This window comes from Astatotilapia calliptera, chromosome 20, assembly GCF_964374335.1.
Source record: "Astatotilapia calliptera chromosome 20, fAstCal68.1, whole genome shotgun sequence".
NCBI classification, from domain to species: Eukaryota; Metazoa; Chordata; class Actinopteri; order Cichliformes; family Cichlidae; genus Astatotilapia; species Astatotilapia calliptera.
In genome coordinates, this window is record NC_137441.1 from 26,675,550 (window position 1) to 26,692,207 (window position 16,658).

Consider the following 16,658-nt stretch of genomic DNA (forward strand, 5'->3'; position numbering starts at 1 on the left):
TGATGTCATAATATTCAAGCAAGCCAAACTGAAGACTGATTTGACATGTAGGACTAGACTGAAAGCTTTCTCTATGAATTTATCCTCACCATCAGCTGTCAGTGTACCCACACTGATTGACAATGCTGCTTTTGTTGCAACTGCTGTTTAACACCAGAATGCTTCTTGCCCTCAAGACAGTCATAATATTGTAGTTGGATTGTCCTACCAGCATCTTAAAATCTATACAGACACAACATTTACAGATTTAAATTTAGTGAAAAACATGGCTTTGTGGATCTTTGGTCATTCTTACTGGCAGATATGGAAAATTGCAGTGATCAATTTATTTTCCACTCGCTACAGGGAACGTAGCACCACAAATACATCGATGTCTTATTTCTCTCTCATTTGTAACTGTGTTGGTGTGACATCTTGACCATTTTCCCCCCTCACATTTAAACCTGACTTCCCTCTTCATCAAATGCAACCATTCTGAGATTTAACAGACATCACCAGGCTACAACAGCTGATAGTGGAATCAAAGACAACACTGAATATAAAACATGTTTTATCAAATGTAGTTTTATTAACTGATTACTTATGCATGTCTTTCTCACAACTAGCCAATGTCAGACAAATTGCTCTATATAATAAAATGAACTTCACAAGCATTTATTTTGCTTTCAAGTTGTTTTATTCAGTCTCAAAGAACACCTACAGGCTTCCTCTGAAAAGAAAACAGAACAGCTCGTGAATTTCATAAAATTTTAATTCAATTGTCTCATTCAAGAACATTAACAAAAGTACATGAGAACCTCTGTACGTGGTTCAACTGAAACCCGGTGATCTCCAGAGAAATTAATTTTGACTGTAACTTAACGTGCAGAGGCACAACAGCTCATCTCCAGAGTGCACAAGCTGATCTCCTGATTTCTAATGTAGTTTTTCTTAAAAACTGAATTTCTAATACTTCACCCCTTTTCCTTTAAGTTACATTGGTTGTGTTATATTTGAAGTTTCCAAATTCCACTTTAAAAAAAAAAGAAAAAGAAAAAAGCAGCACACATTACGTATAGTATACGTCAACCCACAGGTTTGGGATGCATATCAGTATTTTTCCTACTTTAAGAGAAAGCCACCCTAAGATTGTTCTGAATATTTTGGCGGTTGGCTGGGATCAGAGGACACATCTAAATTTTTATTTTTTATTTTTATGTTTATTTCATTTTGCTTTCAGTTTTTAGGCACCTTATTCTTAATATTAGCAGATTAAGTTTCGATGGAGAAAAAAACAAAAACAAAAAACAAACAAAAAAAAAACCCCAAGAAAATTATGTGCAAGAAACAAAAAAAAAAAATGGAAAAAAAAAAAAAAAAAAAAAGTATAAAAGAACTGCAGATATAAGATGCCACAAGGAATTCTGCACCTGGGAGGGGAGAGGGAAAAGAGGAAGAAAAAGAATGCTGAAGTGGAGCATGTGAATACCAAAAAGGCATCAAAACTCCAGACTGGTGGAATTAAATCCCATTAGATTAACTACTTTGACATTCACATATATCACACACGCGCCATGCTTCCACTTCAATAAAGCATTAAAAACTGCTCAAAAAAAACGAGCAGAGAAGAATCCTCGGTTTAAGCTTGCACATATGAGAAATATGATCCTCCTTATGGAGGGAGCTTTGCTTTATGCGTTTTGTAGGAAAGCATACAGGAGTGGAAACCTGATAGCGAAGTTATTACGTTTCCGTCGGTAAGGGAGCAAAAAGTAAGAACGAATATGGAGCTGAGGTTCAAACACATGCTAACAGTCACTCGCCCAGTCAAACTAGCGGACAGATTACAGGTGCAGAATTCCAGACAAAGAACAAAATCAGGACGTAGACAGCCACACAGTCACCACTCTGACTTGGAGGGAACAAGCCCCTTAGAAACAAATACCTCCATTACACACTAATCAATTCTAGGATACATCATACGCACACACTCAGAGGTCCCCATGTACACTGCAGCGTGGAACTCTGTATCAAGTACATCATACATGGGAGGCAGGGAACTGTGGAATAAGAAAAGTTCCACTGCAGACTGGGGACAAAGATTACACATGCCAATTACTGTATGTGTGCGTATGTTTTGCGGATGAGTTTGTGTACAAGCATGTGTCAAATTAAATTCCCTTATCCCCTGCTGCTGCTCTCGGCGACAGCGTCCCTCCAACACCAAATGGGGGTAGGCCCTGTATTGCTCAGTCAATGACACCAGGCTGGCGAGTCTTCCGCTCCACATTGAAGCCCTGTAAAGACAGAATAAGTTTAATTAAGATTAAAACAAAAGGAAAGGGGGGAAAAAAAGAGAAAAAAAAAAAGTTGTAAAAATTTTTTAGGAAGGAAACTAACCCCTGAAATGCTCGCCAAGTGTCTTTTTTAGTCACTGTAGCAAATGATTTCATTCTACTTCATTCTGATCAGTAACATGGATGGCTCCAAATTCATTTTAGCCAAAGTCATTTCTAAAAAGACTATACAAACTTACAGGTTAGCACAATTCAAATGTGGCACCATCTGATAAGCTCATCATACCTTTGAATTGTCAGGACCACGAGGCTGCCTTACAATGACCAGGCGAGGAGCACTGGCATCATCAAGCGTGATACTCTTCAGTCTGTTCACCAGGCGGTCAGGACGTGGAGTCGCCACTGGTTTAGGCCCCTCACTGCAAGAGGAACACAATGAACAAACAATGTGAAGGCCCACTGGTTTAAACATACCAGCCACAGTCCAGTTCTAAATTTAAAGATCAAGTTCTTACCTGACTCTGCGTACATTGCAGGCACTACATTTTCCTGTGCGTTGATTGAGGACAACTGAGAACTCCACTTCATCCCCAGTCTGAAGCTCCAGACCATCTTGCACTTCTTTTACATGGAAGAATAACTTCTTGCTATCACCAACTTCGTATGTGATAAAGCCAAACTGGAGGGGGGCGGGAATTAATCGCAATTTTGAGTTTTAAAGTATGACGTCCACCTACTACCCAGTGTGGTTTTTTTTTTGGTTTTTTTTTTTTAAATTATGCAATTGAGGAGAGGAAAAAACAAAAACTGAACACTACCTGGTCTTTAACACACTCCACCATGGCTCTACGCTGCGGAACCACATTACAGGCCATCTTCTGGCCAGTCTGGGTTATTGTGCAAACCTGGAACTTCACCTGTTCTCCTTTTTGCAAACAATCAGACTTGTTTGCCATACTCATGATTCCAAATGGATAATTCTGCACTTTTGATCCGCCTGAAAATTAAAGGGGGAGGAATCAATTTTACTTTCTACAAATAAACTGTTTTACATGTGTAGTCATAATGGGATACCAACCTTCCTCTGAGAACTCAACAAGTCCTTGGTATTCAGTCTGGGAGGGGTCAACACTGCGTATAGGACGGATAACTTTCCCTGTCATCACTGTCCCACCAACATCTTCACCAATTCCATTCACTATGACGGGAAAGCAGTGGATTTTATTTGCAATCATTCCTACCTACAAAATGTCAAACATTACAAATGTACCAAAAACAACTGGAAGTGAATCACTGATACCTGCAGCAACCTTGGTGACCTTTTCAGCACTGACTTTGTTTCCTTTTCCCTTTGAGAGATTGTATTCCACTGTGTCTCCCAGATCCAAGTTATCCAAGTCTCCGCACATTTCACTAAAAACAAAAGCACAAGTCTGAGAATTTGATACTAAAGCGAGTTATCTGCATGGCATTAATAAATGAATACCCTAACCCAGAGGTGTGTTCAAACTTAAATCATTACCTGTAGTGAAAGAACACTTCCTGGTCATGATTTGCTGTCTCAATGAAACCAAAGTTATCTTTCAGTGCAGCAACAAATCCATGCAGTCTCTTGGCACCAGAGGCATTACGGTTGAGGACCCGGATGGAGACGGCACTCTGTTGGCCAGTTCGCTTCACTTCATTGATTGAGAACTCCACCTAGAGGACAAACGCACAAGTTGCATGGGGGAAAAAAAAAAAAAAAAAGCTTCAAGCTTTCAACAACTAAACTTCAAACCTTCAAAAGATGAATTGTAGCATCAACTGTTTGCTGGACTAATTAGGCTAAATGCATAGTGGAAACCATATTTGCGCTCAAGCAAAATAAAGTGTTACTACCTTGTCCCCAACCTGTGGGTGACTTCCTCCCTCTAGGTCCTTGGCATGGTATGGCACAGTGAGCTTCACTCCACAGTCTTCATATGCAATCACTCCCTCCTCAGACTCCTACAATAAAAGCAACACATCAAACTTGGATCATCTTTCCAATTAAGACAACGGTCCCCAACCTTTGTTGCGCCACGGAACCCTTTATGCCCGACAATATTTTCACGGACCGGCCTTTAAGGTGTCGCCGATAAATACAACAAAATAAAACTAGTACTGGTACCGATAAAAAGATTTATTCATAACACAGGTGAAAAGACCCAGGAAAACTGAGTTAACGATAACAAAAATAACACTGAAAACTGATAAAAACCCTGAAAACCATACATTTCACACCTGAGCCTCAACTCTCGCAGCCCGGTACCAAACAACTCATGGACCAGTACCGGTCCGAGGCCCGGGGACCGCTGAATTAAGACTAGCAGTGCTGGCCAAATGTCTCCGCAATGCTACAGTTGAACAAAATGAGCATAAGCTGGCAATGTCACCAATTTAAAAGAGAACAAGTCATTTATGACTAGTGTATTAGAAAATTCTGTGCACACAGCCTACATAAGCATTAAAGATAAATGTGTGCAATGCATCATGCTGTAGCACACCTAATCTACTACAAGCAGTGTTGAGCTTTACCCTACAATTTAGGGCTGCATAATTATTCACTGCTCTAGTTTATAATAAAAAACTAAACACTGTTACTTGACTGAAAATGGCTCTTAATCCATCGTTTGCCATTTCAGTTACTGTATATCGTTTTGAATGCAAAACCATTAGCGCTTAATTGAACTGTTAAAACAAAATCAAAAATCTGGGCGCAGTTTACAATTATTAGGAAGAACCAAAAACTCGCTGTTTTAATAGGATACTGTGTTCGTGAACACCACACACATTTTAAATACAACAGGCTGACAACCACTAAGAGGAGGAGAACCCCCCCCCCCCCCCCCACACACACACACACACACAAAAAAACCCACTAGCATTCTGATTACTTTTGTGCAGCCCTACAACAAAGTGAAGCTTCAATTCCAGATTCCATGGGTTAAATGATGATTAAATTTCACACTGTAAATTAATCAGGTGAAGGACACCAGAGGGTTAGAGGTTAACAAAGACTAACCCTTTCTACAACTTTACCCTTTAAAAGCAAGAGAAAGATTTATCAGACAGCAAGTCTCGGCACCACAACACTTCACTTGATCATTTGGATTTCTAGACTTTACGTGATGAAAAGCTTCTTTAGATTATGCGTTAGTAAAACAAATTGCGACACCGATAGTTTGTACAACTGGAGTGTCTTTAATTGTGATGCACTTTCATGTAGCTTCATGCAGAAGGTCTCAGTCCTACCTTATCTTTTTTCTAACCAACAAGGAGCATGAACAGGAAGTCATTGAAGGAGGAAAGCAAAGAGGAACATTAGAACTAAAACAGTGTGAAAATACGGATAGATGAGGGGAAATGGGCTGTGTCATAAATGGGGATGATTTAAGTTATAAGCGGTGTTACCTTCTCCTTGCCCTTGGTGGGACTGATGTTCTTGGCGGTGTTTCCAACGACTTCCTTTTCCACTACACCCACAAAACGTTGCTCAGACTGGATATGGAAAGACACTGTGCCTTTTGGAAGCTTCTTAATGCGCACTGCATGGTTTCTCTGAGCTGACAGCATATCCTGGCAGGGATGACATTTATATTAGTATTTTTACTTTAAAGTAACTTGAATGTGCCTGCTTAGGTAATAGAAAATACATACTTTTTTGAAAAGCTTATAAACAGGACCTACAGGCACAACAGTGAACTCCACTTCATCTGAGATATGAAGCTGGCCCTCCTCTAGGACTTCACTGAAGTGAAAGAACATCCTGGCATCCCGATCCACACACTTAATGAATCCAAAGCCATCGCGTATAGCTGCAATAACCCCCTAAAAGAATACATGATGATGCACCATAATCAACATCTGTGATGAATGTACTATAATATAAAATTAAAACCATTTATAGCTGCTGTTCTGCAAGCTACCATTTCACGATTCTCCTTGGTGAACTTGAAAGTGTCTGGCAAGATTTCGATGTTGGTAGCCCGCTCAAGCTTGTCTCGGCGATCAGTAGAGATGTTGAATTGTATGTGGTCTCCTTCCAAAAGAGTCACCTTGGTCTTTGTGTCCTTCTCGCCAAACGGCAGTTCCTTGTCATTGAAACCCATCCTTACACTGACACGACCGGGCAGAGGGTCATTCTGTGGAAACAAAGTTTACATATCTGTTAAAATTGTTTTAAATTCTTGGGTTGTAGTCCATGCTCCCTTTAACAACAACAAACTGTCTTCTACTAAATAAAGTTTATCAGAATCTCCTTGCCTGGTTCTTGGTGGGGACTTTGGGAATGACCTTTACAACGGTGCCTTCAAACTGCTCAATGCTGATATCCTCAAAGATGACTGTTCCTTGAGGGAGGAGCCTCACGTCTGTTGCTACTTCTTTACCCTATTGAAGGTTACAAATTAATCAAAGTCCTTTAAGAGTTACACAAAGACAGTCAAAAGTAGAGCTAAAGCTGAGTGATACATTTTCAAAACGTTCTACTGAAATTCCTAAAAGGTAGCACTCACATTTCTATCTTTGATGGTGAACTCCACATCATCTCCAGCCTGAAGAGCCTCTAGATCACCTTTGAATTCGCTGTAGTGAAAGAAGATTTCCTTCACCACATCTGCTCTTTCAATGAATCCAAAGGCCTCCTGAAATTGAAAACAAGGCTCAGCATAACAGGTTGGTCCTGTTTCAATAGTTCAGCAATTCTAATAAAGCTTGGGAACGAATGAAGAGGGAAAAAAGCCTGCCACGGGTAAAATTAAGTTGTTTTTGTAACCACTGTTATATTCTACAACATGACAAATCATGTATGTGACTAGACAGCATTGTCTCTCACACACACACACAGCTGTTCAATATAACCATATATATCGGATGACGATATAAAAACCTCTATCGTTTCATTTTACGCTATCGTTTGTTTCGTGGTGTCGCAAAATAAATTGTTTATGGCAATATTTTTCTCATCGTTTTGATGGTCACTGTAGTGGCTATATTAATTTCTTAAAGTTCTCTCTTTCCCTTATATTTTATAAAACCACACTACGGACGGACAAGAGCCTGTTTTTATGCGTTGTGGTTAGCAACAACGACGGTAACAGCATCGCGTGTCCGCTTGTTTATGTTCCACATAAACCTTTCACAATAAAGCTCAAGATCCTGTTGAGACTTTTCAAAATAAACTGAATCACGTGAAAGAGCAGATTATTTACGGATGAGAAGTTAAAAAGCCGCCAGGTGCTAAAAAAAAAAACCAAAAAACCTTAGACTCAAACGTTAGAACAGGCTAGATGCACCTGCTCCTTGTCTTTTCTATCTCTGACTTTATGTCCTCTACAAGAGGTTTTTTTTGCTGGTTCTTCAAATGTTCAATAAAAACATGTATGCTAATTCATAACGAAGAAAGCTTTGTAATGAAGACTGTCATTTCCAAAACACTGCCCGCCCCCACCCCGCGGTCCGCAGCGCTGTTGAAAAGGCTGTGGAAGTCCATGTATTAAACACGTAGACCTCTGACATAAAAATCACCAAACTCGGACGACCACAGACTGTTGTCCTTCGTGGTGATGAAGGAAAACGCTGGGTTGGCATGTAAAAGGGCATTTATTCCCTTCAAAGACCTGCAGTTCAAAAAAAGCGCCCCTCGACAGCCAAACCCATCTGTTCTCTGATTGGATTGTTACATTTGTGATTGACATGACATTGACCAGTCAGATGAAGGGAAGAAAAATAGGGTCAAAAATCCGTAGTTGTAACTTGCAGGGGTTTTTTTTCTAAGTAAACACACAAATCTTTTTTACGCACACACAAATCTTTTTTACGCACACACAAATCTTTTTTACGCACACACAAATCTTTTTTACGCACACACAAATCTTTTTTACGCACACACAAATCTTTTTTACACATACAAAATATTTATGACCACATTTTGAGCCCATAGAACTTTACAAACCGTAAAGTTCACCCAATACTCCTCAAGTGTTCTAGGCAATTTGTTTTGTCAAATTTCAAAGATATTCCACTAGAGAGAAAAAGTGTTTTGATTGGATCTTACCTTTGTAGCGCACACTACACCCTGGCACCTCATCTGTTTTTTCTTCACAAGCTGAATATTACGAGCGCTGACTGCACCAGTACTGAAAAACCACAAAGGAATGAACATTAAACACCCAGTGACAGCTGCTTATGGCATTTATGCTACAAGTGCTGCACACTTACTGCTTATTGGTCTCCATATAGAAGCTGACTTTGTCCCCCGTGTCCAAATGGATATTTCCCTCCACGTCATCAGGAGTATATGTAAGGTAAAATACTTCCTGTGAAAAGACACCACCGATTTAAAAAAAACAAAAAAAAAACAACACCTAATAACTCGAACTATGTAATATTCAAAACTACCAACAATGAAACTGAGTGAAGAAAAGACTGCCATGTGCTGTGGAGGCTGAAGGCTTTACATTGACTCAGTGCCACCTAATTTGACTAAAAGCAACACCTACAAACACTGGCTTCTGCCCTTTTTCATTAGTAATCATGTTAGATTGAGTTTGCTAAATGCATGAAGTTAACCAATTGCCTCTGTACAAAGTTTACTACAGAGGACAGGAGATGAATTCAAAGAAGAAACCCACTCCATTACATTAACATCCTGCAGCTTGCTGACTCAAAGTGTAATTCATGCCACCTATCTTACCCCATTTCTTTCATAGCAGACACTGCCAGTGGGCACCTGTCCAGGAGCAGACTTTCCATCCAAATGTAACGGGATTGATGACACAACCTGCAGTAAGGGGGGAAAATTACAGGTAGAAGCCATTAAACCACTGTTTCATTGGGCTGAATAGACAGCTACAAAGCCAAATTAAAAAAAAAATTATGGAAATGAGATGAATAAAATGCCTGAACCTCAAATTGTACAAATGCAGGTGCATGAATGCTCTAAATGAAGATTTGAGTAATTTGTTTACATCAAATAACAAGGTTAGTGGCATCATGTAGTTATGTTTATCACCAATGATACCAAGTATTTGGGAAACTGGCTGTTGTATAAAATACAGAATCGAGTTGTCAAGTGAGAAATTATCTCATTCGTACACATTTGTTCAGACATTCATCATCTCAAGCAGACACTCATGCCAGTTTTTAGTTTACATTTAAACTGTAAATCAGGATGAGAGACAAGCTTGACAGTTATAAGAATGACACTGCTTGCCCCAAAAAATAAAATAAAAAGGCTAAGCTGACAGACAAGGACATAACCAAAAATAAAATGGTATTCCTTAACTGGATGAATATAACCATGCAGCACAGTAAAGGGATAGGCGTGCAGGTCTGGCCCCACCTGGCCCGAAATGCGCTCCTCTGGCAGCACTTCTGGCTTTATCTTAAGCAGCTTCACTGCTATGGGCTTGCCAGTGCGCCTGTCAGAGGAAACTTCAAACTCTACATCATCTACAGAGAAAGGGACAACAAATAGAAAAGAAAATGAGCAAACTTCAAATGACAAATACAACCTAAGTTTCAATAAAGTCAGCAGGAAATCAAGTAGGTTTCTTTTCAGTAAGTCACCCTCACCTCCTATTTTAAGCTCCTGCAGGTTGCCATTGTACTGGGAGCAGTGGAAGAAGAGACGAGCCTGACGTTCAGAGCACTGGATAAACCCATAGGACGTCAAGAGCTTCTCCACCACACCAGTCTCTCTAATGCCAGGCCCTGAGCCATTGGCATATGCGGTGTGCCCATTGTTGTGGAGCATGCCTGGGTCAAAACTCATCTAGAGAAGAAGAGAAGCAAGTGTTAAAAAGAAAGCTACCAGTAGTACATAAACATGTAGTTTAACAATTAGGATGCAGCAGCTGTGTTGGATGCCAACCTAAAACAAAATAAATAAAAAGGAAATGAAAAATCAAACATGCAAGTATAGCACTTTCAGGGAAAGTGTGGAGGGGGCAGGGTGAGCAAGTAAAGCCACACGAGAATCTTTGGGGGCTAAGACGCACTGATTTCAAACTTAGACCACGAACATAACACAGTAGGGTTTCCTTTTCACTCATGCACCTGAAGCTGAACTTGACTCACTCCATTTACAGCAGTGTGGCAGAATTTCACACAGTTCTGGTTAGACAAACATTTAATGTGTTTCCATCCATTAACCAACTACTGATTACATGGCAATATCACCAGAAACTTGTCAAAACTCTTTCATAGCACCCTAGTTAATCTTTGGGGCATTTGTTTTCATCCATGCTGTTAGCAAAAGTCACAACACACCAGCAGCTCAGAGTGGTTAGGTCAGTGTGGGCACCATCAGATATGCCTCCTTACTGATCTCTGATACAAGGGTGTCCGCTTGTGTTTTTTACTGCCTGGGTGGGGATGGCAAGAGACGGAGGAGGAACGGGGGATAGGTACGGGACCAGTAGAAGCAGATGGGGTAGAGCCAGTGTTGCGAGCCACTGGAGGTTCAGAGGAGCCTCTTTCCATTTCTGACACTGGGGACAGGACTGGGATATGCTGCAGAGAAATGAACGTTTGGCTTTTACTCTGCCTACAGTTTCCCATCATCTCAGACAAAACCTGCTGAACTTATAATTCAACTTTTGATGTATTATAGAGTCCTTTAGGCCCAACACATTCTGACGGGTTCTACAAAAAGCAATGGACTAGATAATAGTCATCACAACCACCACCAATACTTAAACCAGGAACAATAGCAGGCAGTAAAACCATCAGATCACTCAACCCTGAAAATTTCATGTTGAAGGGAGCGATATTTGGAGCACTACCAAGTCCCTGGTAGTACTAGATCGCACTCAAACAGGAACGGATCTACAGAGGAAGCAACACTAAAAAGATATCTAAAATACATTATTGGCACAGAGGGTCATGGGAATGATTTAAATACAGTGCTGCAATTAAAAACAAAAACAAAGTAAAGATGGAGAATCAGAAAATGCAAATGACAGGTCAAAGAGCGGTGCATCTACAGTGGACAGGAAGTTGGTGATGGATTATGAGTAATGGGGGAAGAGGGAGGGGATCCCAGAGCAGCCTCTTGCTAGCCCCTGTCCTGCAACTATCACGACTCCTTATGACACAACGCAAATGTACATGAATCCCCAAAGAGAATTAAGGGCTTTGGTCCAGTGCTGATGGATGAGTACTGTAAATACCATCTACTTAAGATCAATTTTCAGTTTTCCTGAGAACCAACAAGTATCCACCTTTCATATGCATCTGTGGTCCTGGATTTTGTGTGTAGTTACGTCGAAGTGTTAATATTGTCCATCTTGAGTCACTGCCCTCCCTTTTACCAGTCTGAATATTAATCGGGGAGGGTACAATGTAAAAAAAAAATTAAATAAAAATAATAAAAACGATTTAAAACAAAAATTTAAAAAAAAAGTGCTCATTTACATCAAATTTCAGACATCTAGTTGGCAGAACACCCTCACCCTACAAGAAAATAACTGAGTAGAGGCTAGTCTTGGGAGCCTGAAAAGATGAAAGAAGTTATGCCATTCACAGCAAAGATGTGGGGCAAGGTGGGTGGATGGGTGCTCGATGGGGTGGGGCACGTAGAAAGGTGGGAAGGTGAAACTTACGGATCGGCCATATGGCGACAGGCTGAGTCCGACAGGGGAGGTGCTGCTCAGGTCAGCGCTAACAAACGCGGTGGGTGGCGACGCAGGCAAGGTAAACTCAACAAAGCCTTTCCAGGGGCTGCCCATATTTTCCCATAAACTTGAACAAAACTTGCTTGAGCACTTGCTGAACTTTGATATAGGTTTTGTTTTTTGTTGGATTTTTTTGCTTGAGTGTTAAATACTATTCTTAATCAACCACCCAATGATACACCGCTGGATGTCTGCAAGGGTGAAGAGAGGAACAAACATAATAGGTAAGGCAAGTCAGCCAGTGTGCCAAGTGTCACAAACAAAAAGGAAAATAGCTGCAGGCTTTAATCCCCAGAGAGGATACAAAAGGGGGGGAAAGAAGGCAAAAAAGGAGGGGGGGGGTATGGCCTGAGAACGACAAAATAGGAAGAGTGTGGATCAGGTAACGGAAGGCAAGTAAATCATTTTCCAACAAAACTGAATGACTACTTCAAGTATTTGGAGGTGGTGGTGGCTCAGTGGTGCTGGCTTCTTTCACATTTTCAGAAAAGTTATCTTTAACAAAAGGACAATGTAGAGGTCACTAAGATCAAATCACTATTTTACATCAAGTATCACTTCCTGCACTCACTCCACAAAAGGATGTGATGTCACATGGAGAAACCAATAAGTACGCAAGATTCAAGTCTAACCAAGCACTGCGGTAGCTTGGAATTGGCTGCTGCAAACAACAGCTTAAAATATTGTCCTACAAAGAGAAATTTAAATGAGGTCCAAAACAAATAAATAATTTAGTTTGCATAACTTTGACAAAGATGAAAACGCATTGGTTTTTAGTGACTGAGGGGAAAAAAAGAAATATGAATAAACAACATCCTCGGTATACTGCCCCAAAACAGTGCAATGGTAAGTGTTATACAATCTGTTTTTAAAGCATGTGTGAATCATGTAGTGCATCTAACAAATGCAGATTCTGAATCAGATACCAGTTTTATAAGAATATTAAAATCCAAAAGAGGCCACTAATAAACCTAATAATACAGAGAGGTAATGATGAGCAAAACGTGTGACATAACCAGAAGTACATTTACAGCCATCAAAAACACGCTATGAAGGGCTTTAACTGACTTGAGACCTACCTTTATTGGTCGCCTTGTGTCTTGTATCTCTCAGGATTTTGATGAACTAGCAGTTTTTGTGGACCTCTTCACACACACAGTTGAACACGCACACTTGTTACAGTTTCTGGCACAAGTTCTAGATGTTGCATGAAGTAAAAAATAAAAAAAGAAGGGGGGTGGAAATTTAGAGCAAAAATAAAACAAAAAGGCAAAGGCAGGTGCAAAAAACACTGCTCAGGAAAAAGGAGGAAAAAAAGGGTTAAGTTGGGGAAGGGAGCTATGGGAGTGGGGAAAAGGAAAAAACAAAACAAAAAAAACCAACAACAACAACAACTAGCAGATAGCAGCCCACTCCACACCCCGGTGGTGAGTCGGCGGTGTAGTGAGGATGAGGAGGGCTAGGAGCAGCGTTGGGACGTGTGCTTTGTCAAAGCTGTTGAGTAGGCACAAACTTCTGGTTTCAGATCAACTCTGGTCTTCTCAGAATATGCTTGGGCGCAAGTTTGCTTCTCTTCCACTTCGCAGTTGGGATGATGTGCGTATTCTTTGGTCGTTTCAGGATTTGGTTACTTCTTGCGTTTAAATCCTTGAAGTGATCCTTTTTCACCCACGCTTCTTCAGTGTTGTCTTTGTTTTGGGAGGTTTGTCTTCAGTTTCTTTGATTTGATCTGAACTTGAAGCAGTTGCGGATGGTACAAAAATTCAGGTCTGTTTCACTTCATACTGTTTGAAGGGGGATGAAGAAAAAAAGAAGATCTGGTTAGATGAAAACTTATCACCAACTCCACTGATCTAAATTTAGGTTAAATGCAAAATGGCCCAAGGGCTCCATGAGTCTGTAGTGAGAGAGAAAAATGTAATTACACTGTCAGCTAATATGACTATTCTGTCACATGAAAACAAGTAAAAACCCCAAGCACCAGCAGCCTGAGGTCTTTTGGGAACATTTGATTCTTTAGCTGCACTCAAGTACAAAAATAAGCTTTCCTCAAATGCCTCTAGATACAATGCTAGGCAGCTGACAAGTACTTTGGATCAACAAGTCCTTGTGCATACCGTCAGTTCAGGCTATGTTATTTATGGCAACATTTCAGACCAAGGCCCTCTGTTTCATCATTCAGCCCCCCAGTTGTTCTGCATGCACACCACTGTAAACATTTTCAGAAGGGCTAATCTGGCAATCAAACAAAGCATTGTAACATGTGTATGACCACCCCCCCAAAAAAACAAAAAAAAAACAAAAACAAAAATTTTTTTCCAGAAACTCCAAGTAACATACAGCACACCAGAGCTGGATGTTGTTGACCTAAATACCCTGCTCTGAAAACAAGATAGCTGAGACAACCAAGGACACATGATATCTATTCTGCTGTGACTATGTTGCAATGTCTCCCTTCTTACATCCCACTAGGTTAGAATATGACGTTGTTAAAAGGCTCAAATGTGATTGCTACAAGGTTGACTGCATAAGTGTATTAAAGGTTATGAGCCAGGAGCTTCTGTGGGATCTACGATTTTTTTCTGCTTTTTATTTCGCAGGAAACAAGAAAAAATCAACTCACGACACAACTAGCAGCGATCGGCCGTTTTAACCATGGTTTTTTTTGTTTTGTTTATTTATTTATTATTTAAATTGGGACCAAACTACAGTTTTGTCTGTTTGTTATTTAATAACACGAGTGGGAAAGATACCTCTTATGATTGGACATTTATTAAACGACAGTCTTTTCTCTGGGCAAACAAAACAACCGCCCCGACAGGAACCACCATGTGACTTCTCAGCAATCCGCTATCCTCAGCTGGAACTGCCAACATGGCCTGATCCAACACGTTTCGGTATGCAACGCCATCGCGAACGTTACGTCTAACCAGTCGATTTCAAAACACACAATAAACTAAAATATAGTTAGTTAAAACTTCGTTCCTTTAGTTCTGGTTTGCTCATTAAGCAAAGTAACCCGCACAATCACATTTAAGGATGTCTTACTGACCTTGTGTGGACAAACAGAACCTGACAGATTGACATTCGCCGATGCTAATCGTCGTAAACGGCTACTACTCCACTGTCTTTAGCAACACTTAAGTTAATGATGAAGAATTTCTTTAACTAAAACGCATTCAGTTCTTTTGTAATTACCTGATGACTTAACTCCTGTGCGGCTTGGAGTCCTTGAACATAAAGTTTGCTGGTAATTAAGCAACGGTTCAACGTTGTACACTGTACATAGAGATAACATTTCGACTTCTCTTTCACATTAATGTTTAATGTGGTTTCGGCCATTAGTCAAAATATATAGAATTTCTATGTATTAATTTAGCTGGGACTGATTATAAAGAATTTTTTTTAACTGGAAATCATATTTTAATGGAGACGTTTTTTAGAACTGGATCGTATCACACGCCAACCTGCAACACGGGCTATTTAAGCTAAACGGACAATAGAGTTAAGAACAGACAATGCCAAAAGTGACTGCCGACACCAGGACAGTTCTTTAAAAAGTACTTATAATTATTTACATTTTAATTTCTTGCCAGTCAAGAACAACGTTAAATATAGACACTCAGTTTATTCATTTCTTTACGTCGATAACGCAATAATAACATTATCGGCGTTAACGGCACGAGGACGGAACAACAAAGAAGCTAGATATAAGCCTCGTGCTTAATTCTATTTAAATGCCATCTTTGTCTCTAAAGTAAACCACATTCATTCTACACACGTGCTGTTTCTTCGCCAGACTCTAATACGTCTTAGAAAAAACATCAAGCGCCTGTTTATTTATACCTTCGACAGCATAACTAGGCCATTGGCAATGCTAAGTAGCTAGTAGCGACTACCGTTAGCTAGCATGCCGTTGTACTCCTCGGCCCTCGCGTGATTTATGTGGAGCTGTAACAAGGCAGCCTCCACCCAGGCCCGAACTGTGCGTACGACTAAGCGCTGACTCACCAATTCACCTCTAAGTACTCACTGACCAAAAAGAAAACTATCATTGATATATTACCAGTACACGCTTAAATTCTTCTGCTAAAAGGGATAAAATATTAAAAACTCACCCCAACAGCTTTCAGCACTGTCACCAGCGCCGCTAGAAGCAGCACGGCACATTGCGTAGAGATAGGGAGACGGCTAACGCGATATTTGACGATACTAGGTAGACCAAAGATCCTCAAGCGAAGAGTGGCTACGCAAGGCGCTGATAAGAAACCGCCTATGTGCCGCAAAGGGACATGGGAGGCATTTGCGTTATAGTAACGTTAACATTTTATCTACCTCGCTGTCTAGACTGGAAAACAGATATGTAAGAGTAATCCAGTCGAGTTCAATAAATAATAAACCCATTAATTATTTGATTAATGAGTAAATAATAGCTATCATGCCATTTATTAGATAACTAAACTGAATAGGTGTCGCCATAACTAAGTTTTCTCCCCATACAGGAGAGTTTCTGAGACTACACGTTGCACAATTACCCAACATAGGAAAATGTAACATAATGCATCAACTCAACTCAGCCCTTCACTCACTTTGAAATTACCCGATAGTAATATTTAAATTTCAACACTGTAAGTGGCTTACGTTACATTTTTACTTGAAATGTTGATAATTTTTAAAATTA

The 16,658-nt window shown here is 40.2% G+C and overlaps 1 protein-coding gene across 8 annotated transcripts; it reads right to left on the reverse strand.

Annotated features, from left to right (window-relative positions):
* Positions 1-733: 733 nt before the first annotated feature.
* On the reverse strand, positions 734-16,232 carry csde1 (cold shock domain containing E1, RNA-binding). 8 transcript variants are annotated; one of them, XM_080294728.1, is made up of 21 exons: positions 16,096-16,232; positions 13,057-13,761; positions 11,906-12,168; positions 9,876-10,074; positions 9,643-9,752; positions 8,995-9,081; positions 8,520-8,617; positions 8,356-8,437; positions 6,815-6,943; positions 6,564-6,689; positions 6,227-6,442; positions 5,988-6,128; positions 5,712-5,876; positions 4,158-4,265; positions 3,799-3,977; positions 3,577-3,689; positions 3,355-3,474; positions 3,095-3,273; positions 2,792-2,955; positions 2,563-2,695; positions 734-2,276 (listed from the first exon to the last, which is right to left on the reverse strand). In XM_080294728.1, exons 3-21 carry the CDS (start codon positions 12,029-12,031, stop codon positions 2,229-2,231), a joined length of 2,523 nt encoding a protein of 840 aa, XP_080150854.1. In that variant the 5' UTR covers positions 12,032-12,168; positions 13,057-13,761; positions 16,096-16,232; the 3' UTR covers positions 734-2,228. The 8 variants fall into 8 exon arrangements, with proteins under 8 accessions (XP_080150854.1, XP_080150853.1, XP_080150858.1 ...); XM_080294727.1 differs by having other exon boundaries at positions 5,958-6,128; XM_080294732.1 differs by lacking the exon at positions 11,906-12,168.
* Between the last annotated feature and the right edge of the window lie 426 nt (positions 16,233-16,658).